Below are 23984 nucleotides of genomic sequence, written 5' to 3'. Positions count from 1 at the left end.
AAAAACGGACCCCTACGGCAGAAAGAGTATTGCCGTCCTGCTCACACCTGGTCAATGTATCCTTCACTTGAGGGCCAAACAAAGCTGACCCATCAAAGGGAGAGTTTGTGAAGGACGCCTTAAAGGGATCTGCAAAATTACAGAGCCGCATCCAGGCTTGGCGTCTAAGAGCCACACCTGTACCTGCGGCCCTACTCGCTCCATCTGCTGCATATGATATCAGTCGCATGGAGGAGTTAGCAACAGAATTAAGGGTTCCTAGCTGCGAAGCAATTTTTTCTTGAGCCCCTGCAGCTGTGGGATCCTGTACTACTTCACCTAGCTCCTTAAGGATGTCTCTTTGGAGTCTGGTGAAGTGACATAAGTAGTTCAGCGCATAGCAAAGGTCGCTGAAGAGAACATCCGCTTACCATACCTATCCATAGTCCTAGAGTCCTTATTAGGAGGATGGACAGGTACGGAAGGATCTGCAAGTTCCTTCTTAGTGGCAGCCGCCACCACCATGGCATCAGCAGGGACACCTTTAGTAAGGAATTGCTTATCCGAAGGGGCAGTAATAAATTTAGACGGCCTCCTAGGAACTGGCTCTACTGAGTCAGGAGCAGCCCAAGCCTTTCGAGCAATAACCTGCATAAGGGGGTCGAAAGGCGGAGACACCCAGGAGGTGGAGGGCCGAGATCCAAACGCCTCCAGGTATACCGACTCATCCTCAGAGGGATTATTGGAGGGCCAGTTTCCCCTCTGTTTAAGGAGTTCTAGGATGTCTGAAAAGGAGACATCCTCAGAGGGGGATCTTGGGGATCCCTCCGACTCATCTAAGTCGGTATCTGAAGTGATAGACTCAGGGGAGTCTATGTGTTTCCTCTTACAAGTCCTCTTGCACGGAGGATCCCCTGACTGATCACGAGAATCCTCGGAAGAGGGGGTTCTTCCCAGTGGGGAAACCTGAGGCGGAGGATCTCTGGGTCCGGGAGCAAGAGAGATGGCAGAGATATCGACAGGCACCGTAGAGGGAGGAGCTAAGGGAACAGACTGCTGGCTGAGTCCAGTGGCCAGCACACTCTTCATCACCTCGAAGGCTCCTCCCAGGAGGTCCGAGAGAACCCGTTCAAGAAACCGGAACTCCAGGCCCACCGAAGAAGGCTCGAGGCAGATGTCGGAGCCGAGCTCACCAAGGCCGAGGCTCCAAGGGAAGAGTGGGTCGGACAAGGGTCCAATGCCACTCACCCCTCGGAGGAGACCAGGAAGCCCGACCACGAATCCCTCTAAGGAAGGTCTCGAAGAGGAGATAAGAGTAGATGCTGAGGGAGCAGAAGGGGGAGATATCTGCCCCTCAGCCATAGCAGAAACTATTCCCGAAGACTCCAGCTCCAAACTCTGAGATAGAGTCGAAGGAGGAACTACAACAGGGTGTGGACTAATAGTCGTCTGTTGAGACGGACTATGTAGCATCTGGGCCAGTGCCTGTGATTTCAATAACCTACTGACCACCCTCTCTAAATCATGGTCAGAAAGCCTGGATGACCTGGATGATCGGCTCCGATGGCTCCGTTCCGAGAGGACAGGTGAGGCCGGAGCCGAGAGTATCGGTTCCAAGGAAGGGGACCTGGACCTCTTCCTCGAAGGAACCATCGGAGCCGACGAAACCATAGATGCAGTCGGAGCCGAAGACTTTTCGGCACCGACAGAAGGTCTCGATGCATCGGCTCCGGCCAGAGCCGATACAGACATAAAGGTAAGGGTGTCGGAGCCGATCGACGCCGACACCGAAGCCTGAGCCACATGGTGGTCGGAGCCAGCCGGAGCCGACACCGATGTGACTGAACCAGTATCGGCACCGATAGCCATCGGTGCCGAAGGTTTAAGCAAACCAGGATCGGCTCCAGCCGGAGCCGATCTCGACTCGGAAAGAGTCGGAGCCGAGGCCACAGGCTTGGACACAGAAGCCTGGGCCTTGGAGCCGACTTAGCCGGAGAGCCCTCCGGTTTAAGTAGACCCCTTAAAATCAATTTATTTCTCCTCTCCTGCAGGACTCTCTGGCTAAAAGAATGACAAATCGCACAGGAGTCCTGCAGGTGGAGAGGTCCCAGGCAGTATAGGCAAGAAGTGTGACCGTCTGTCAGAGACATCTTCTGACAGCACGAGTCACACTTCTTAAAGCCTGAGACCCTTTCTTTGGACATAGTGCAGAAACACTCACAACACAGTCCCAAAGAATTAGATATCCCAAAAATAATGAGAACTAACCTCACACACACACACACACACACACACACACACACACACACACACACACACACACACACACACACACACACACACCCTAACAAGGGGGGGGGGTGGGAGGGGAAAAGGCCTGACTAACAAAATTAAGGAGTGAGGGAAATTTTAGTCAGAAAAGGGCTTAAAATATACTAAAAACGTTAAAATTAAAGTTTAAAGTGAAAAAGGGGCTAAGAAAGTTTTATATAAAACACTTACCAGGAGCTGGCAAAAGGAGGACCTCATCAGCGAAGCGGCAAACGAGATCTGGGTACTTACCGCCTTGCATCATGGGATATGGGGCTGCCTCGAGCTGGTAAAAGTGACTCTCGAGCTTAGCAAAGTGCCGAGTCGGAGCCGAGGATCGGCTCCGAACCCATCAAGCAAGAATGAAGGCGAGATTGACAACTTAACATCTAAAATCTTACAACATTTAGTTATATATATTTTTACAATTTGCATTTATTTATAGTATATTTATTGAAAACATTTATATTGTAGGTTTACAATTAATCATTCATTTTAAAACAGTAATCTTATATTATGTAGTTTTACACACCTTTTACAAGTTGCATTTATTTATAGTTTATTTATTCATTTATTGAAAACATTTATGCTGTAGATTCTATATTATTGTATATTACTGTTTATTAATCTTAGGTTTTTAAAGATTTTGATTAAGTATGAAGGTACACACTTTTTTGACAATATCAATTTTTTGCATTACATTTTACTATGTATAACCTTTTTGTAAACATGATTTATTATTTAAATATTTAAATATTTTTAATCAATTAATTAAGAAATTCTTTAAAGAAAAAGCTGTTCTACTTTAGGCAATTTTTAAACTTACAAATTAGTAACTTAATAATGCATTGTGATTGGATAACATTAAGTATATATAGTAGCTGCTTCCATATGACTTTACTCTGATGAAACCCATGATAGGAATGGGTGAAAGCGCTAAGGCAAGGAATTGTATGTTTTTTGTTTTTTGTTAAATAAATATAGTTACGTGATTTTCTGGCTGCGACTCACCTGATTATTATTTTTATGAGTTCTTTTTCAAGTGTTTATTTCATTTAGAGATTAGTTCCATGGTGTCTGGCTCCTTCAAGGCCCGCGAGGTGACCAGGTCCACCAAGGGATCTGCGGGAGGGGACACCCAGGAAGTAGATGGGCCCGTGCCAAAAGCCTCCCAGGAACACGGACTCATCAGAAGAAGGTCTGGGGGTGGACCAACCTCCCCGCTGGCGAAGGATTTCCATGATGTCTCCAAAGGAGACATCCTCGGTAGGTGACCTGGGGGAAGCTTCCCCATCATCCAAATCTGTATCCTCGGTGAAAGACTCAGGGGAGTCCAAGTGCCTCCTCTTACACGTATGCTTGTGAGGCACGTCTCCGGCGGGGATCTCCGGGGGGGGACTCGCAAGCCATTTTTTCCTCAGGGGGAACCATCTGGGGCTCCTTGAGCATGGGCTGTCCCTCTGGTAACATGATGGGATTCGTAGATAGAGCCGAGGGGGTCGGGGCAGAGTCTGGGGGGATAGTCAAGGATCTTGATCCAGCGGAGAGAACCCTTTCTACCACGTCGAACACCCAGGGAGAACGAACCTCCTGGGGAACCAATAAGGAAGCCGGTCTCCCCGGATCCGATGTGAGAAACGGAGCCGGGCCCGAAGTGGAAGGAGCTCAGAGAGAGGGAACTTGGCCCGACAAAGCGGGAGCCGATGAAAAAAGTTCCACTCTCTCGGATCCAACACCTAAGCTCCGGCTCCGAGAGCGGCTCGGATCCAAACTGGTCGGATCCAACACACTTCAGGCAGCTGTCAGCATCGAGGAAGCAGGTATCATCGGCGCCAACCCTCTGACTAAGGCCATCCTTGGATCCAAGTACTCCAAACCCGGTGGACAGATCGGAGAAGGAGAAATCGATGTAAAAAAAGAAAGTGAGCTCCCTTCTCTGGAGGAAGAGGGGGCTGGGCAAGACCCCCATCTGGATCTGAGTACGAATGAACCTCCTCATCATTTTATCCATGTCAACTTCCGATAAGCTCCACGTGGACCTCAATGAGGCCATGGACTCTGACCTTGCAGTTCGAGGAACCAAGGCCCTAGATGGAGAACATGTCTCCTCCGGCTCCGGGGAAAATCTCGGTGATCAGAGCTGAGGGGAGTCACGGATCCTAGGCTGACTTTTGACGGGGGAAGGGAGGTCCGGGGACGTTTTACGTTTTTCAGGTCTGTGTGATTTTCTCTCTCTCTCCTTCTCTCTGCCCCTTTTCCGCTCCACTTCCACAGGTTTTGAAATGGGAGGTTGAGTCCCAGCCTGGGAAAGATGAGAAGCAAGGGCAAGAGAGGAAGGAGAGGCAGCCACAACAGCCACTGTGACCGAAGCCAAGGACTTGGCAACCGCCTTAGTAGTCGGAAGAATGCCTTTCAGGACCAACTTAACCCTCCTGTCCTTGATAGCGTGCGAGTTAAAACCCGCGCATATAAAGCAGTCAGTACTTAGATGGGCAACACCCAAGCACATTGCACAAAGAGTGTGGCCATCTACTGGAGGCAATTTATGGCCACACTCAGTGCACCTTTTGAATACAGGCTTATCAGCCATGCTTCTATCCAGCCACTCAAACAAGAAAGATAAAAGGAGAGGAAAAATACCAGTTTCCCACGTATACCACTCGCCACTCTCAAGTCACACACAACACACTGAGGGGTGAGGAAAAGCAAAGCACACTAGCCAACTAATGCTAAACCACAACAAAAGATCAATTTCACGACGCACAAGTGAGGGGAGGAGAAGAGGGAACCTACACTAAAACACTATACTAATTTCAGAGAAAAAAGGCTGCTTAAAAGCAGAAAAAACCCACTCACTACTCGGAGCTCAGGAGATCACTATGCTTCAGCAAGCCATGGCAAACGAGGTCTGGGGGCCGGAAGGTAGTGGAGATGTATTATGGGTAAGGGGAGGAACTTCGAGCTTGGAGCAGATGCTAGTGAGATTGCCGGCTCATATCCGATACGGATCCAGTATCCCATAGGTTGAAAACTAAATGAAGTAAACTACTTCAGATTATTGGCTAGGAAGTTGAGAATGGCAGAAATAGGAGCCATGAAAGGATCTAAACTTCTTTGAGAAGCCCAAAAGTAAAAACGTTTCTATTTGCTGCGGTAAATCTTCCTGGGGGAAGACTTACGAGCTACCACCAGAATAGACCTGACTGAAGAGGATAATCCAGGAGTCCTAACAATCAGGGGAACTAGAGCAGCCAAGCCGTGAGCATCAAACTGTCCAGGTTTGGATGAGGAACCCCAATGGGTGTGAAATAAGATCCTGAAATGGGATCCAAGATCGAAGGCGGAGCCAGAAGATGAGACCAAAGGAAGGGAAACCATACCTGGTGAGGCCAAAATGGGGCAATGAGCATCACTTTGCTCCGCAGTCGACAAGCTTTCTGTAGAAACCTCGGAATAAGAGGTACTTGAGGGTAAGCATACAGAAGATCGGGAGGCCAAGCATGGACTAGACCATCTCTGGGGGACTCCCCCAGCTAGGTGTTCAGAGCGAAGAACTCTCTGCACTTCGTGTTGGAAGGAGATGCAAAGAGACTGTAGCAAGGCTGACCCCACTCCAGAAAGATCTGCTCTGCTACTGATTGATTCAGAGACCACTTGTAAGGCATCAGAATAGTTCGACTTAACCTGTAGAATGTTGGACCGTCCCGGCATGTGCGCTGCTATGAGAAAGCGACCGGTAGAGATCGCCCATTCCCACACTCTCATGGCCTCGTGACAAAGGGGGTAAGATCTGGTCCCTCCCTGTTTGTTGACATACCAGACCACTGACATGTTGTCTGATTGAATTGCAATGATTCCCAGAGGAAGAAAGGCATGAAGGGCCTGCAATACCAAAAGGACTGCCCTCATCTCCAGAACGTTTAAAAGCAAACTGGTCTCGACAGGAGACCACAGGCCTTGGACTGTCCTGCCCAAACAATGCCCCCCACCCAAGTTGGGAGGCATCCGTGGTCACTGTGGCTTGGACAGGGGCTGGAACAATAGGTCGTCCCTTCAAGATTTCCAGAGAGTGCATCCACCACAGAAGGGACAACTTGCAGACTTGACTGAAGTGTATTGGATATCATAATTGTAGATCCAACAGGGACCATTGCACCGCTAGTGTCCACTGTAGTACTCGCATGTGTAACCGGGCCCATGGAAGAAGTGTTATGGTTGCTGCCATAGAACCTAAGGCTCTCAGCACTGATTCTGCTGAGGGAAGATGAGAACGGCAGATCAGGGAAACATGCATCCTCAGGTTTTGCACACTCTCTGTGGTCAGGAAGATTTTGCACTGTAGTGTGTCTATCAGTGCCCCAATGTAGTCTATCACCTGGACAGGCTTTAGAAGTGATTTGGATGTGCTGACTGTAATCCCCAAGTGAAGAGGAAGCTTTAAGAAATAATCCCTGGTTTGAGAAAGTAGATGTCTGGTGGCAGCAGTGAGGAGCCAATCATCCAGGTACGGATAGACCTGAATCCCCTGAAGCCTCGGGTGAGCTGCTACTACCGCCATCACTTTGGTAAACACCCTTGGGGCTGTGGTGAGACCAAAGAGTAGGGCTCGAAATTGGTAATGACTGACACCTAGCCAGAAGCAGAGGAGCCTCCTGGAGCTTCTGTGCATCTTTATGTGATAATAGGCATCATGGAGGTCTAACGAGACATCCAGTCGCTCTCTTGCAAGTACGTGCCGGCATGATGGACTCTAATGTGGCCATCCGGAATTTTTCTTTGGCAACTGACAGGTTCAGAGTAGATAACCAGAATGTGCCTTAAGTCCCCCGTTTTCTTTGGCACTAAAAAGAACATGGAGTAGAAGCCCAATCCGGACTGATCTGGTGGATGGGTTCGATGGCTCGTTTCTCTAGCAGCTTGGAGATTTCCAGTGCTGCTGCCTCCCTTTGCATGGGTGGTACGTCCGGGAGGTGTTTGGGAGGAACCACAAAGGGGATAGAGTATCCTCTGGATATGATCTGAAGCACCCAGCGGTCTGATGTTACGGACTCCCATGCCACCAGGTGCAATGACAATCAACCCCCGACTGCCTCCAGAGTAAAGCATAACTACTGAAATGCGGACTGCACACGATGAGAGAATACTGTTAAAACACAACTTTAATGTTGCACATAAAAATCCAAATATAAATTAATTCCAGGTAACAGTTACCTGGAATTTATTTCTATTTGGATTTTTATGTGCAACATTAAAGTTGTGTTTTAACAGTATTCTCTCATCGTGTGCAGTCCACATTTCAGTAGTTTTGGTTCTTTGTTTTTGTTTGTTGGTCCAGAGTAAAGCAGTCAGGCAACCCCTCAAGGTTGCTGTCCGGGTCTGTCCGAGAAAGGTTCTCGAGACCCAAAATTCCTCGGACCCCCCTCTGCCTCTGTGCCGACATCTATCCTGTCCCCCTTTGCCTCTGGGGGAAGAAGAGCCCTGACTGTCCCGGGAATACTGTGACTTCCGGAACCATATCTTCTTTTGCCCTCTCTGATTCCGGGAAAAGGATCCTTGCGAGTTCGAGAAGCTGATTCTGATAGCAGACAGTGTCTTCCCATCTTTCTCACTCTGGACCAAAGTCTCCTTGATGGTCTTTCCAAAAAGAGTAGAGTCATCATAAGGGACATTGGCAAAAGACACCTTGGAAGTTCCAAAAACTGACATTGTCTGAGCCATGTGTTGCACCTCATTGACATGCCAGACCCAGCCGCCCTAGCCACTTCTTCCGTGGCATGTGAAAGGAGTCGCACGGACATATTTGAGACTGCTTTTAAAGTGGCCATCCTCGCAGAGAACGTGTCTCTGTCCTCCTGCGACATGGACTTAGGGAGAGACTCAATCAATTCCTTGACTAGGTCGCGCTGTAGTCTCGGGACGTGGACCAGGTAGTTTAGCACCCTGATGGAAAAGGTCGCTGATGTATAAACCCACTTCCCTAAGTGGTCCATCATCCGAGACTCTCGGTCAGAGGGATGAACAGAGGAACTCTCTTGGGCTAGTTCCTTTTTTGTGGATGCTGCTACCAACATAGCGTCTACGGGGGAGCCCTTGTCCCACGCTGGTCTATCTGAAGGTGGACTCAAGATTTTGTCCGGACGTTTAGGGATTGGTTCCATAGTATCCGGCTCCTTTCAGGCCCACGAGGTGACCAGGTCCACCAGGGGATCTGCGAGAGGGGACACCCAAGAAGTAGATGGGCCCATGCCAAAAGTCTCCAGGAACACGGATTTGTCAGAAGAATGTTTGGGGGCAGACCAACCTCCCCGCTGGCATGGGATTTCCATGATTTCTCCACAGGAGACATCCTCAAGAGGTGACCTGGGGGAACCTTCCCCATCATCCAAATCCATGTCCTTGGTGAGGGACTCGGGGGAGTCCAAGTGCCTTCTCTTAGACGTATGCTTGCGAGGCACATCTCCGGTGGGGATCTCCGAGGGGAATTCGCAAGCCACTTATTCCTCAGGAGGAACCAACTGGGGATCCATGAGCACAGGCTTTCCCTCTGGTAAAATGATGGGATTCATAGACAGAGCCGAGGGAGTTGGGGCGGAACCCGAGGAAATAGTGAAGGGTCTTGATCCAGTTTAGAAAACCCTTTCTACCACATCGAATGTTGAGGGAGAACGAGCCTCCTGGGGTACTATTAAGGAAACTGCTCTCCCCAGATCCGACGAGAATCGGAGCCGAGCCCGAAGTTGACAGAGCCCAGAGGGAGGGAACTTGGCCCGACAACGCCGAAGCCAATGGAAAAAGTTCCGCTCCCTCGGATCTGACACCCAGGCTCTGGCTCTAAGAGACACTCTGATCTGAACTGGTCGGATCTGACCCGTTCCAGGCAGCTGCCGGCGTCGAGACAGGTACCATCGGCACCGACCCCCTGACGATGGCCATCCTCAGATCCAAGTATTCCAAATCTGGTGGACCGATCTGAGAAGGAGAAATTGGTGTGAAAAAAGGAAGTGAACTCCCCCCTCCAGAGGGAGAAGGGGCTGGCAAGACCCCCATCTGGATCTGAGTATGAATGAACCTCAACATTTTATCCATGTCAACTTCAGATAAGCTTCACATGGATCTCGAAGAGGCCACAGACTCCGACCTGGCAGGTCGAGGAACCGAGACCCTAGATGGTGGACGTGTCTCCTCTGGCTCCGGGGAAAATCTAGGAGATCAGAGCCGAGGGGAGTCATGAACCTAGTCTGACTTTTGGCGGGAGTAGAAAAAGGTCTGAGTACCTCTTGCATTTCTCTGCTTTATGTCTCTCTGTTTTATGCTCTCTCTCCTTCTCTCTGCCCCTTCTGCACTCCACTTCCACAGGCTTAGAAATTGGAGGTTGAGTCCCAGCCTGGGAAGGAGGAGAAGCAAGGACAAGAGAGGAAGGAGAAGCTGCCTGAAGCAGTGGGCGAGGCAGCCTCCTTAGAAGTCGCTAGAAGGCCTTTCAGGGCCAACTTAGACTTCCTATCCTTAATAGTGCGTGGGTTAAAACCCACACAAACAGTACAGTCAGTACTCAAATGTATTATGCCCAAGCACATAACACAAAGAGTGTGGCCATCTGCTGGTGACAATTTGTGGCCACACTCAGTGCACCTCTTGAAGACAGGCTTGGGGTCAGCCATGTCTCTACAGAAGAAAAAAAAATCACACAAATAAGAGAAGGAAAAGGAGAAAAAATATCTATTTCTCACTCAAACCCACTCACCACACACAACACTGAGTGGGGAGGGAAAGCAACACACTCTAACAAGCTATCTTTAACACACGATGCACCAGCGAGGGAAGGAGGAGAGGGAACCTACACTAATCACTTAACACTCAAAAAAATAAGAAAAGACTGGTTAATAAGCAAATAACCCACTCACTAACACGGAGCTCAGGAGATTACGATGCTTCGGGCAAGCCGCAGCAAACGAGATCTGGGGATTGGAAGGTAGTGGAGGTGTATTATGGGTAAGAGGAGGAGCTTGGAGCTCGGAGCAGAGTGAATTTGCCAGCTCGGATCCAAAATGGATCCAGTACCCACAGGTTGAAGACCAAATGAAGTAAACTACTTCAGATAAAGTAATTTTAAAACCATTTTCCCTCCACACAAGTAACAACAAAAATCAACTTTTTGACTTAACATTTTCAGTGCTAATCGTTAAAAACCCATTTGTCAGCTTAAGTAATTTTTCTTTGAGAAAGTTAAACTTTTTCCTCAGATAAAATGATAAAGTGCAAGGTCTTCCCCAGAAGGGTACTTATCTGCACAAGACAAAAAAGAGAGCCAGCACCTTGGGAGCGTGAAGATTTATTAAGAACGCTTGACCTGTGCATCTACCGTACTTGCTAGCCTGCCTCTTTGTGACTACTTATCTGCACAGCCTTGTTGAAGAGCTAACCAATCTTCGATCACTCAAAGCTATATCTCTCAACCTCTTAGAGCAAGATATATGGACAAAGCCATAAATAAAAGTGGGGCAAAGGCCCAAAAATAGGGATAATTTTTAAATATTCCTCTTACAAACTTTGAAAGTTGATAGAATAACAGGTTTTGCATTAGCATGAATTTTCTGAAGGGTATGAAATCTGAAACTCAAATGACTATCATTATTTTCTAACTTCAGTCTTTAATGATTTGCCACTAATTTGCCACTAAACAATTTTATGAAAAACAGATAAAAAATGAGGTGAAAATTTCTACAGTTGAGAGGTATACTCAAAGCCTGCAAGTAGAGTGCAACTTTGACAACTAGAAGGCTCTGAAGGTTTGGCTTCTAACTAACCACTAATCTTATATGCCTTTCCTCAGTCTCTTCAGCACTTAGGGCACATGGAAGGTATCCTAAAGTTTTGGATGCTGGCGGGTTTTCATACCCTGTAAAGATATAACTCCTACAGCTTAGGCAACTGCAACACTGATTAAATGATGAACATCTAGAGAATTCAGATCACATGCACTTAATTTCATTACTGTTTTACAAAGAATGAAAAATACACTTCAATCATTTAGCAGCAAAATGTAATCTCAGTAAGATTGACTTCTGAGACCACAGAGTAAATCTTGACAGGATATGCATCTGTTTTGTGTTAAATCATGATTTTTATCATAGCCTTAGTTACATTTTGTTTTTTCCTACCCCACATTGATGGGATCTTCATCTATTTCACGTGCAGGAACTGTACTTGGCCTTTTCTTGCCATGCTTTTCCACTACTGGGGTTTCACCTAGGAAAAAAATGGCAGTTATGAAACAAAAATTAGTGAATATAAATGTCAAAGAAAGCAACATTTTTTACATTAAATGTATTGTACATATACTGAAAGAAAAAAGAAGTTATGCATTTACCATATAATTCCAGGTGTTGTCCATCTCAACCTTTATTCTCACTGGTGGGATTGGATCTGATTCATCGGATCCGTCTCAGCCATTACAAAAGCTTGAGGCCCTCAGCTTAGCTCATAGCCATTTTCCCTAACCATAATGAAACTTCCTAGCTACCTCAGATCTTGTTTGCTCTCGAGCAGTGACAAGGTGAATAGTTTTTTGCATGCATATTTTTATATACCTATATATATATATATATATAGATATATATATATATATATATATATATATATATATATATGTGTGTGTATATATATATATATATATATATATATATATATATATATGTGTGTGTGTGTGTGTGTGTGTGTGTGTGTGTGTGTGTGTATATATATATATATATATATATATATATATATATATATATATATATGTGTGTGTGTATATATGTGTATATATACATATATATATATATATATATATATATATATATATAAATATATATATATATATATATATATATATATATATATATATATATATATATATATATATATATATATATATATATATATATATATAGAGGTTGAGATGGACAACACACATGGAACGTTATGGTAAGTACATAACTTCTTTATGTGATGTTGTGAATCTCGCCTTTATTCTCACTGGTAGGACTGCGTCCCTAGCTACTTGATTCTTGGGTGGCTCATAGGAGAATATTCCTCAGAACCATAGAACCAAAGGATGCGCTCCTAGAAACCAAATCCAATTTGTAATGAGTAATAAAGGTATGTGGTTTTGCCCATGTCACTGCAGCATAGATGTTATCCAAAGGTAATCTAGCTTGAAAGTCTACAGAAACAGCTACTGACGTGGTGGAATGAGCTTTAATATGGTTAGAAATAGTCTTGTTGTTAGAACTGTATATGAAAGATATACATTGTGAAAGCCATTTTGATAAGGTAACTTTGGAGATTGGTTGGCCTTTCTTAACATTAGAATAAGAAATAAAAAGTTGATCTGACTTTCTGATTTCTGAAGTCCTGTGCAAGTAGAAATGCAACTGTCTATGAACATCCAAAAGATGTAAAGAATATCCCCCTTTATTTTGAAAATTTGGGAAGAACACTGGTAACTGAACAGATTGGTTGAGGTTACTTCCAATACAACCTTAGGTAAAAAGGAGAGACTCCAAAACTCTCCTTGCTGAAGTAATAGCTACTAAAAGAAGCATTTCCATGAGAGGTACTCTAATTCACAAGCAGCAGATGGTTCAAAAGAAGGGGAAATAATCTTTGACAACACAAAATTCAAATCCCAAGGAGGAGCTGGGTTTTTGTATGGAGGTTGTATCATTTTAGTTCCTCTGAGGAATGCTTTACAAAGTCTGCTTGACATGATTCCAGAACCGTTTTCTCCAATATGAAAAATTGAAATTGCTGCCAGCTGAACCATAATAGTAGCTGCAGTGGCTCCCTCATTGAAAAGCTTTGTCAAAAATTCTAGAATAGAATGTAACGGAGGAGTAAAGGGGTCTATCTGATTACTAATGGACCATGCCACAAATCTTTTCCATTAACTTTTGTAAAATTTTCGAGTAGATGTTTTATGGGAAGATAAGAAAATATGTTTAACTAGAGAGGAGAGGAAACTGGCGATCAGGGAAACTGGAGCAGCCAAGCTGTTAGTCTGAGACTGTTTAGATTGGGATGAACCATTCCTGACGGGTGAGTCAGCAGGTCCGGAGCAAGGTCTAGAATCCATGGTCCCTCCCATACATGAAGCTGAAGAAAGGGAAAGTAGATTTGGCAAGGCCAATAGGGGGCAATTAGGATTACTATGGTCTCCAACGAACTTGCTTTCTGTAAGACTTTGGGGATTAGAGATATTGGTGGAACAGCATAAAGAAGTCCCAGGGGGCCAATCTTGAACAAGTGCATCCTTTGGTGACAGTCCCGCCAGAGAGATCAGAGCAAAATAGCTACTGCATTTGGCACTGATAGGTAACGCAAAGAGATTGCAGCAAGGCTGGTCCCATTTCCGGAAGATCTCTTCCACAACTTTCTGACTGAAGGACCACTCATGTGGCCATAAAATGAGTCTGCTCAATTTGCCTGCAATCACATTGGACTTCCCCAGGATGTGCGCTACTATGAGAAAGCAGTTGGAGGCCTCTGCCCATTGCCAAACCCTCAAGGCTTCTCGACATAGGGGATAAAATCTGTTTCCCCCTTGTTTGTTTAAGTACCAGACTACAGACATGTTGTCCGACTGGATTGCTCTCGTTCCAAGATGGAGGGAGTCCTGAAATGCTTGCAATGCCAAGAGCGCCACTCTTATCTCTAGAACGTTTATGTGCAAATTAGCCTCGTGTTCTTGCCAGGTGTCTTGAACTGTCTTCCCCAGATAATCCCCCTCCCCCCCAATCTGGGAAGCATCCATGGTCACCGTGGCTTGGGGTTGATTGGGAATAAAGGGATAGCCCTGAGCTACCAGAGTAGAATGGATCCACCACTGTAGGTCCTTTTTGTTTGAATGGGTTATCATGACCTTGTGTGTCTGACCATTGTGTTGAAAATAACCACTGAAGGATTCTCATGTGAAGTCGAGCTAGAGGAATTAGAACATTTGAAGCTGCCACTTTACCTAGAACTTGGAGAACTAGTTTGGCAGACGCCCGTTTCTTCCTGATCAGAATCCTTGTATAACGTCAAAGGGTGTGTACTCTGTCTTGTGGAAATTTTGCTGTCATATTTGTTGTGTCTATCTGCGCTCCTATGAAAACCAAGGACTTACATGGCTCTAGAGCAGATTTTTCGTAATTTATGGTAACCTCTAGGGAGGAACAGAGTTGTAGAGTGTAGTCCGTGGTTGACAGCAGAAGATGCCTGGTCAGGGAGGTGATGAGCCAGTCATCCAGATATGGAAACACACTGAATCCTCTGCGTCTCAGGTAAGCCACCAATATTGCCATACACTTGGTGAACACTCTAGGAGCTGTAGTGAGAACAAAGGGCAGAGTCTGAATCTGGAAGTGGCTAGCTCCGCCCCAGAAGCGTAAGTAATTTCTGGATAGCCTGTCCATCCAAATGTGGTAGTACGCATCCTGAAGGTCTACGGAGCACATCCAATTGACTTTTTCCAGAAATGGAAGTATCAACTGCAGTGTCACCATGCGGAACTTGGTCTTTTTGACAGATTTGTTCAAACTGCTGAGAACCAAGATGGGTCTCCAGTCCCCTATTTTCTTTGGAACTAAAAAGAATCTTGAGTAAATTCAGGATCCTCTTTAGTCTGCGGGGATTTCTTGGATGACTTTTCCTTAGCAACATTTGAATTTCTAAGGTTATTTGGTCCTTTTGACTGGGTGGAATGTCAGGAACTGAGTTGTTTATGGGAATGGGGTAGGAGAAGGGAATGATATATTCCCTGGATGTTATGTTCTGCACCCACTTGTCGGATATTTTTTGCCAGGTTTCTCAGTACAGAGACAATTACCCCCGACTGCCTCCAGAGTTGAGCCATCAGGCACTCATTTAGGAGCGCTGAAAAGATCCAGCAAAGAAAGATTCTCTGGAGCCTTGATTTTGCAGGCCACCCGTCGCTTGGGCGGCGTCTTCCATTGTTGTTCCCCCCCTTGCCCCTGGGAGAACTTTCTTCCTGTGTGTCCTGGAAAGACCTCTGGGTTTTTCTGAACCATATCTTCCCACTACTCCTCTGACTCTTGGGAAAGGGTCTGCTAGGTGTAGAAAAAGGTTCTCCAACAGCAGACAAGGTCTTGCCCTCCTGCTCAGTTTATTTCACTTTAGGCCCAAAAAGAGAAAAGCCATCAAAAGGGGTGTTAACGAAGGAAGACTTGAAGGGCTCCGCAAAATCGCAAAGGTTATTCCATGCCTGCCTCCTAAGAGCAATACCTGAAGCCACAGTCCTACTCATCTCAACTGTTGCATAAGATATACACCTCATGGAAGAGTTTACAACCAACTTGAGGGTGACGAGCTGAGCACTGATCTTATCTGCCACTGCATCAGCTACAGCTTCTTGGAGGGAGTCTGTAAGTTCTTTTAACAGGTCCCTCTGTAATCTGGTAAAATGGGTAAAGTAGTTCAGAGACCAAAAATTAGAAGTTATGTACCTACCATAACGTTCCATGTTAGTTGTCTTCTCTCGCCTTCTTTCTTGCTGGATGGGTTCGGAGCCGATCCTCGGCTCCGACTCGGCACTTGCTAAGCTCGAGAGTCACTTTTACCAGCTCGAGGCAGCCCCATATCCCATGATGCAATGCGGTATATACCCAGATCTCGTTTGGTACTTATAGGGAAAACACCTAGCACAAAAAACTTTCCACTAAGGAAAGAAGAGCAATTAGCCTAAACAAAAGAGCTATAATGGGAACCCAGATAACTAACTGGCGCCCAAAGAAGCAATCTTCCTGACAAGGGAGATCAAAGTCTGTCCAGGCAAGGGGGCAGGAGGAGGGTCGAAGAAAGAAGCAGAGAAGACAACTAACATGGAACGTTATGGTAGGTACATAACTTCTAAATGTTAAGTTGTCAATCTCGCCTTCATTCTTGCTGGATGGGACCGCATCCCTAGCACCTCTATCCTGGGTGGCTCAATGGAACAGACTCTTGAGAACCGTAGAACCAGAACTGGCTCTATCCCTGGAGGCCAAATCCAATTTGTAATGAGAAACAAAGGTATGAGGAGTGGCCCAAGTGGCTGCTGCACAAATAGTATCTAAGGGAAGTCAAGCCTGAAAAGCTGTGGAAGTGGCTAAGCTTCTGGTGGAATGTGCCTTTGGTTTTGAGCACAGCTGTTTGCCCCTAAGTTGATAGATTTCGGAAATGGTGGAAGAAAGCCATCTAGACAAGGTCACTTTGGAAACAGGAAGGCCTTTCTTATTCTGAGCATAAGAAAGAAAGAGTTGATCAGACTTTCTGAATTGTTTTGTTCTGTCCAAATAATATCTGAGTTGGCGGTGAACATCAAGATAATGTAATTTTTGTTCTGATCTGTTGGAGTAATTGGGGAAAAATACGGGGAGATCAATAGATTGGTTTAAATTTGTTTTTGAAGCAACCTTGGGCAAAAAGGAAGGATTAGTTCTCAAGGATACTCTGTCCTTGTGGAAGACCAAATATGTGGGATGAACAGAAAGGGCATGCAGTTCTGACACTCTCCTAGCCGAGGTAATAGCGACAAGGAAGAGTGTCTTCCAAGAAAGAAACTTTAGAGAACATGAAACAGCTGGCTCGAAGGGAGGAAGAATTAAGGATGTCAGCACTAGATTTAGGTCCCATTGAGGAGGAGGACTCCTGACAGGAGGATTAAGGAGAAAAACTCATCTTAGAAAAGCTTTACAAAGCCTGTGGGACATAATGTTATGGTCTGCAAAACCGACATGAAAGTTCGGGATCGCAGCTAACTGAACTTTGACAGTGAAAGCTGAAGAACCCGATTTAAGGATTTCCGCTAAAAAATCCAAAACTGTATGAACAGGGGCAGTAAAAGGATCTATATCCCCTGATTTCGCCCAAAGGGAGAAACGTTTCCACTTGCTAGTGTAAATCCTTCTAGTAGAGGATTTAAGAGAAGCCACTATGATATCCCTAACAGGGTTAGAGATCATAGGAAGCCTGGCTAAGGAAGGAAGTGGAGCAACCAAGCAGTGAGGTTGAGAGAAGGAATGGACCGATGCAGCTGACCCGATTGGTGGATCAGAAGATCTGGCACTGAATCCAGATGCCACGGCTGCGCCAAGAGGTGATGATGGAGGAACGGAAACCAAATTTGTCGAGGTCAATACGGGGCAATGAGAATCATTTTGGCTCTCAAAACGGTAGCTTTCTGGAGTACTTGTGGTATCAAAGGAAAGGGTGGAAAGGCATAAAGAAGTCCCTGGGGCCAATCTTGGGTAAGAGCGTCTCTGGGGGGATGGCCTGGAAGTGGGAAGAGAAAGAAGAAGTCCGGGTATTTGCTGTTTTGGGGAGTAGCAAAAAGATCGCAACATGGGCGGCCCCATTCTTGAAAAATCTCCTCCACTATAGATTGCTTGAGAGACCACTCGTGAGGCATGAGAATAGCTCTGCTCAATCTGTCCGCTAAAATTAGAAGTTATGTACTCACCATAACGTTCCATCTGAGTAGGTGTATTCATTTGTCTGCAACCTGTGGGTTATGGATCCGATATCGGATCCGAACCGGCATGGTTTTCCAGCTATGGATCCAAGCTCTCAGCTCCTCCCCTCACCCATAATGCCCTGCTCTACCCTCATGACCTCAGATCGAGTTTGCCAAAGCAACAACACCCTGAAAAGGGTAACATAGAATATGCAGGAAACTGAAAGGCCAGGGGGATAGGAGGGCGGGATGGTTGCAGACAAATGAATACACCTACTCAGATGGAACGTTATGGTGAGTACATAACTTCTAAATCTGAAGTAGGATATTCATTTGTCTGCAACCTGTGGGACAGAGTCCCCAGCTACCTGAATCTTGGGGCCATCATGGAAGGATATTCCGGAGCACCGGAGCCAAAGGATGCTCTACCCCTAGATGCAAGATCCAACTTATAGTGGGAAATAAAAGTATGAGATGAAGCCCACGTGGCTGCTGCACAAATATCATCTAGAGGAATCCTAGCCTTGAAGGCTGCCGAGGTAGATACTGACCGGGTTGAATGGGCATGAACACCCTCCGGTGCGGGCCTTCCTGAAGCTTGATAAGCCAATAAGATGCACTGTGAAATCCAGCGGGACAGAGAAACTTTAGAAATTGGCTTGCCCAAATTAAATTTTGCAAAGGAAATAAACAACTGGTCGGATTGCCTATGACCAGCCGTCCTGTTCAGATAAAATCTAAGTTGCCTGTGAACATCTAATGAATGTAGCTTATATTCACCTTTGTTTTCATATTTAGGAAGAAAACAGGAAGGTTAATGGACTGATTGATGTTTGCTTCAGAAGCGACTTTAGGAAGAAAGGACGGGTTGGTCCTGAGGTAGACACGGTCCGGATGAAATACCAAGTAAGGAGGTTTAGCTGATAATGCTTGAAGCTCAGAAACTCTCTTGGCCGATGTAATGGCTACCAAAAGGCTGTCTTGTAGGACAAGAATTTGAGATCCACCGTAGCCGCTGGCTCGAAGGAGGGCGGTCAAGGCCTGTAGGACCAGAGAGAGGTCCCAAGGAGGAACTGCTTGTTTTATAGGGGCCTGAGAAGAAAAGTACCTTTAAGAAAAATTTTACACAATTTGGCTGACATAAGAGGATTAGAGTCATGGCCAATGTGATAATGAGAAATTGCCGCCAGTTGTACTTTGACTGTGGAACTGCTGGCACCATCGTTAAAGAGAGTGGTTAGAAAGTCAAGCACTAAAGGAAGAGGAACCGTGAAGGATTCAGGCCTTGCCGCTCCGCCCACAAAGAAAAACGTTTCCACTTGCTTCGGTAAACCTTTCTAGTGGATGGTTTATGAGCTGCCACCAAAATTGCCTTAACCGGTGACGAAATACCGGAGTCCTAATCAAGAGTGGAACTGGAGCAGCCAAGCGGTCAGCTTCAGGTTGTCCAGATTCGGAGGAGGAATGCAGGATGGATGGGATATCAGATCCGGGATGGGATCTAGAATCCAAGGAGGATTCACCGAGTGAGACCTTAGGAAGGGGAACCAGATCTGTCGAGGCCAAAACGGAGCAATGAGAATCATTCTGCAACCCACCCGAGAGGCTTTCTGAAGAACTTGGAGCATCAGAGGTAAGGGTGGATAAGCATACAGAAGACCGGGTGGCCAAGCATGCACCAGAGCGTCTCTTGGGGTACCTCCGGGAGGAGGTATCAGAGCGAAAAACTGTCGCACTTGGTGTTTGAGGGAGAGGCAAAAGATCGCATGAAGGGTTCCCCACCGTGCGAATATGCGTTCCGCTACTTGACAATTGAGAGACCACTGTAGCGGTCAGAATGGTGCGACTGAGCTTGTCCGCTAGGATGTTGGACCGACCGGAATGTGCGTTGCTATTAGAAAGCGGTTGGTGGAGATTGCCCATTCCCAAACTCTCATGGCTTCTCGACAAAGAGGGTAAGACCTTGTTCCCCTTGCTTGTTGATGTACCAGACAACAGACATGTTGTCCGATTGAATCGCAATTGTTCCCAAGGGAAGAAAGTCCTGAAGTGCTAGCAACGCTAAGAGCACTGCTCTCATCTCTAGAACATTGATATGCAGTAAGGTCTCTGAATCGTCCCACGTGCCTTGGACGGTCCGGCCATAAGTGCCCCCACCCGAGGCGGGAGGCGTCCGTGGTCACCGTGGCGAGAGGGGAGAAGCACAAAATGGGCGGCCTCTGTGGAGATCCGGGAGTGGAGCCACCACAAGAGGGACCGCTTGCAAGCCTTGCTGATCGCTATGGGATGATGCATGGGAGAGCAAGGTATGACCACTGTACTAAGAGCGTCCACTGTAGAATGCGCATATTGAGCCTGGCAAGAGGAAGAAGTGCTATAGCTGATGCCATGGACCCTAGAGCCCTCAGGACCAACTCCGCCGGAACAGAACTTGAGTGGAGAATGGCCGCACCTAGAGCTGCAGATTTTGTTCTCTGTCCGCAGTGTGGAAGGCTCGTAAACTCCTTGTGTCTGTCCTGGTCCCGATAAAATCGAAGAGCAGTGTGAGCCAGGTTGGATTTCTTTGTATTTATTGTGATGCCCAGAAAGGAGCAAGATGGAGAAAGGAGTCTCGCCAATAAGAGTAGATGCCTTGTTGGGGCGGTAAGAAGCCAGTCGTCCAGGTAGGGAAAGACCTGCACCCCCTGAAGCCTCAGGTGGGCCGCTACCACTGCTAATACTTTGGTGAACACCCTGGGGGCTGTGGTGAGACCAAAGGGAAGGACCCGAACTGGTAGTGACTGGCTCCCAGCCGGCGGAGAAACCTCCTGGAGCGCCTGTCCATCAGGATGTGGTAGTACGCGTCCTTGAGGTCTATCGAGCACATCCAGTGATTTTCTCCCAGAAGGGGAGAATAGATTGCAGAGTGACCATTCGAATTTTTCTTTGGGGACTGCCAGATTCAAGAGAGAGAGGTCTAGGATTGGTCTTAGTTCCCCGTCTTCTTTGGCACTAAAAAGAATCTGGAGTAGAACCCTGATCCGATCTGGTCTGGGGACGGGCTGGATGGCTCTTTTCTTTAGCAGATGGCCAATTTCTGCCAAAGCGGCCTCCCGTTGACCGGGTGGGGCGTCTGGGAGGATTTCAACTTTGGAAGGTGAAGGAAAGGGATGCGATATCCTCTGGATATGATCTGGAGAACCCAGCGGTCCGATGTTATGGACTCCCATGCCGCTAGGTGCCCCGAAAAACGTCCCCCGACTGCCTCCAGAGTGGAGCAGTCGGGCAAACCCTCAGGGTTGCTGCGCGGGCCGTTCAGAGAAAGGTTCCCTGGACCCGAAGTTTCTGGGAGCCCCTCTGCCTCTAGGGCGGCGTCCTCCCTGTCCTTCTCTGCCACGGAAGGACTGGTTGTCCGGAGCAGGCTGGGACTGCTGCGACTTCGAACCACATCTTCTTCTGACCCTTTTGGTTCCTAGAGTAGGGCCTCTGGGGTGCAGAGAAGCGGATTCCGACGGCAGACAGCATCTTCCGTCCTTCTCGCTCTGGGTCAACGTCGAGAACGGTTTTGCCAAACAGAGCAGAACCATCAAAGGGGGCGTTCGCAAATGACGCTTTGAGGGGCTCAGAAAAATCGCAGTGGAGCCAGGCCTGGCGTCTAGTGACTAGTCCTGTCCCTCGCAGCTCTAGCGGCCTTCCATTGCATGGGAGAGTAGCCGCATAGAAGTATTAGTAACTGACCTAAGAGTGGCCATACGGGTGGAGTGCAGAACCCTGTCCTCCTCCGAAATGGACTCTGGGGGGGATGCAGCGTATTCTTTAATAAGATCTCGCTGCATCCTAATGACATGTGCCAAGTAGTTCAGCGCCCTTACCGAGAAGGTCGCTGAACTAAACATCCACTTCCCCAAGCGGTCCATCATCCGAGACTCCTTGCTCATGGGGTGGACTGAGGGACTCTCCTGAGCCAGTTCCCTCTTGGTGGCCGCCGCCGTCAACATGGCATCTACCGGAGGCCCCTTACTCCAATGGGCCCGGTCGGACGGTGGGCTAAGGATCCTATCTGGCCTCTTGGGAATTGGCTCCACGGTGTCCGGTTCCTTCCACGCCCTGGTGGTAATAAGGTCCACCAGGGGGTCGGCAGGGGGGGACACCCAAGAGGTAGACGGGCCCGCTTCAAATGCCTCCAAGAACACGGACTCGTCCGAGGAAGACTTGGGGGCAGACCACCCCCCCCTTATACGGAGCATTTCCATGATGTCTCCAAATGAGACATCCTCGGGGGGTGACCGTGGGGAGCCTTCCCTTCCTCCAAGTCCGTGTCTTCTGTGAGAGACTCGGGAGTCAATGTGCCTCCTTTTGCACGTATGCTTGAGGACATCCTCTGGGGGCTGTCAGAGGAGTCCTCACAAGCAGCAATTTGTTCCATAGGAGCAACTTGGAGCACAGAAGCGGGATGTCCAGGGGCCGGATGGTGGAAGCCTGGCCCAGTGCAGAGGGAGCGGACGGAGCCGAACAAGTGCCGGGGTCCGGAGACCCTCAACAGGGCCCTCTCCACTACATCAAACGCCGAAGGGAGCCGACCTCGACCAAAGGATCCGACAATCGGCTCCCCTCGGATCCGAAGAGTGGATCGAGCCGGCGCGGCGCCGGATCCGAAGGACAGTGCGCTCCGACACAGACGGCGCCCGAAGGAGCACTGATCCCCGGATCCGAGGCTCGGATCCAGGCTCCGAGAGGTCGGATCTGACGCACTCGAGGGCAGGGTCGGATCCGAAGTACCAAGTACTATCGGCGCCACCCACCCCGGCTCCGGCTGCTCGGCTCCAGCTGCTCCGAACCCGGATAGCGGGTCGGAGAAGGAGCAATAGGCTTAAAAGGGTGTTGAGCTCTCCCAGAGGGGAGGCAAGAGCACTCCCATCTGCATCTGGGCCTGGATGAATCTTCTCATCATCCGGTCCAGATCAGCATCAGAAAGGCTATATGTGGATCTCGGCGAGGCTACCGAGGTAGGCCGGGAGTGCCTCCTCGATAGCCTCGACGGAGATCGGGTCTCCTCCTCCTCAGGACCCGGTGAAAAGCACACAGGGACCGGAGCCGAGAAGGAGGAGACCGAGCCGACAACGAGCCGGGAGAAGCCAGCTTGGCTGGCGGGGCCGAAACAGAGGTCTCTGCCCGCCGCTTGTGGTGCTTCTCCCTCCGTCCTTTTTCCTAGCATCCCTCTCCTCTCCAGAAACGGGAGGTTGAGTCCCAGGAGCAGGAGGGTGCCACGGAGGAATAACGAAACCACGGTTACTCGAAGGAGCGGAGGCGAGCCGAGTCTGGCGGTAAAAGGCCCGCCAAGACAAGCTTGGACCTCCGCTCCTCAGTGCCCTGGGGTTGAACCCTGCACAAATGGAACATCCAGATGTGAGGTGTTCAACCCCAGGCACTAACACAGTGTGGCCATCAGCCGGGAGAGCTTATGGCCACACTCGGCATTTAGCATATACAGCTTTGGGCTGATCAGCCATCCAAATCTATACAGCTACTAATTAAAAGTAACTAAAAGTAATACAGACACACAGGCCCAACACACACACACTCGCCAACAGCGAGGGAGGGAAAAAATACTTAATTTAACTCTAAATAAAACTATCAAAGAGGGAAACCTAAACTTTCACACAAAAAAGTACAAAAAACTTCAAATTTTCTGAATTAACAGATATAAAACTAGCACTTAGCTGAGAGCTATAGATACCAATCCAGTCACCAGCGCGGCAAACGAGATCTGAGGTCATGAGGGTAGAGCAGGGCATTACGGGTGAGGGGAGGAGCTGAGAGCTTGGATCCATAGCTGGAAAACCATGCCGGTTCGGATCCGATATCGGATCCATAACCCACAGGTTGCAGACAAATGAATATCCTACTTCAGATTGTTGGTTTTCCCAGGGATATGCGTTGCTACCAGAAACTGATGAGAGGAGATCGCCCATTGCCAAAGTCTGAGAGCTTCTCGACACAAGGGGTAGGACTTGGTTCCGCCCTGTTTGTTGATATACCACACTACGGACATATTGTCCGTGTGAGCTGCAACTGTTCCCAAGGGAAGAAAGTCGTTGAGGGCTTGCAACGTTAAAAGCACTGCTCTCATCTCTAGGACATTTATGTGCAGGTAGTATTCGAATGGTTGCCACGTCCCATGAACCATCCTGCCCTGATAATGACCCCCCCCCACCCGATCAGGGAGGCGTCCGTAGTGACTGTG

At 47.7% G+C, this 23984-nt stretch overlaps 1 protein-coding gene across 1 annotated transcript in view; it reads right to left on the bottom strand.

Annotated features, from left to right (window-relative positions):
• Window positions 1-23984, bottom strand: part of SYCP3 (synaptonemal complex protein 3) — a 1713853-nt gene that overhangs the window by 1096971 nt on the left and 592898 nt on the right. The window contains exon 3 of the mRNA XM_044087754.1: window positions 11448-11535. Coding sequence (XP_043943689.1) covers window positions 11448-11535 — 88 coding nt within the window. The remainder of the gene's footprint in view (window positions 1-11447; window positions 11536-23984) is intronic.

Source organism: Protopterus annectens, chromosome 11.part0 (genome assembly GCF_019279795.1).
Source record: "Protopterus annectens isolate FY-2018-M chromosome 11.part0, PAN1.0, whole genome shotgun sequence".
Taxonomy (NCBI): domain Eukaryota; kingdom Metazoa; phylum Chordata; order Ceratodontiformes; family Protopteridae; genus Protopterus; species Protopterus annectens.
Note: the sequence above shows the minus strand (reverse complement) of the source record. Positions and strands in the feature narration are given on the sequence as shown.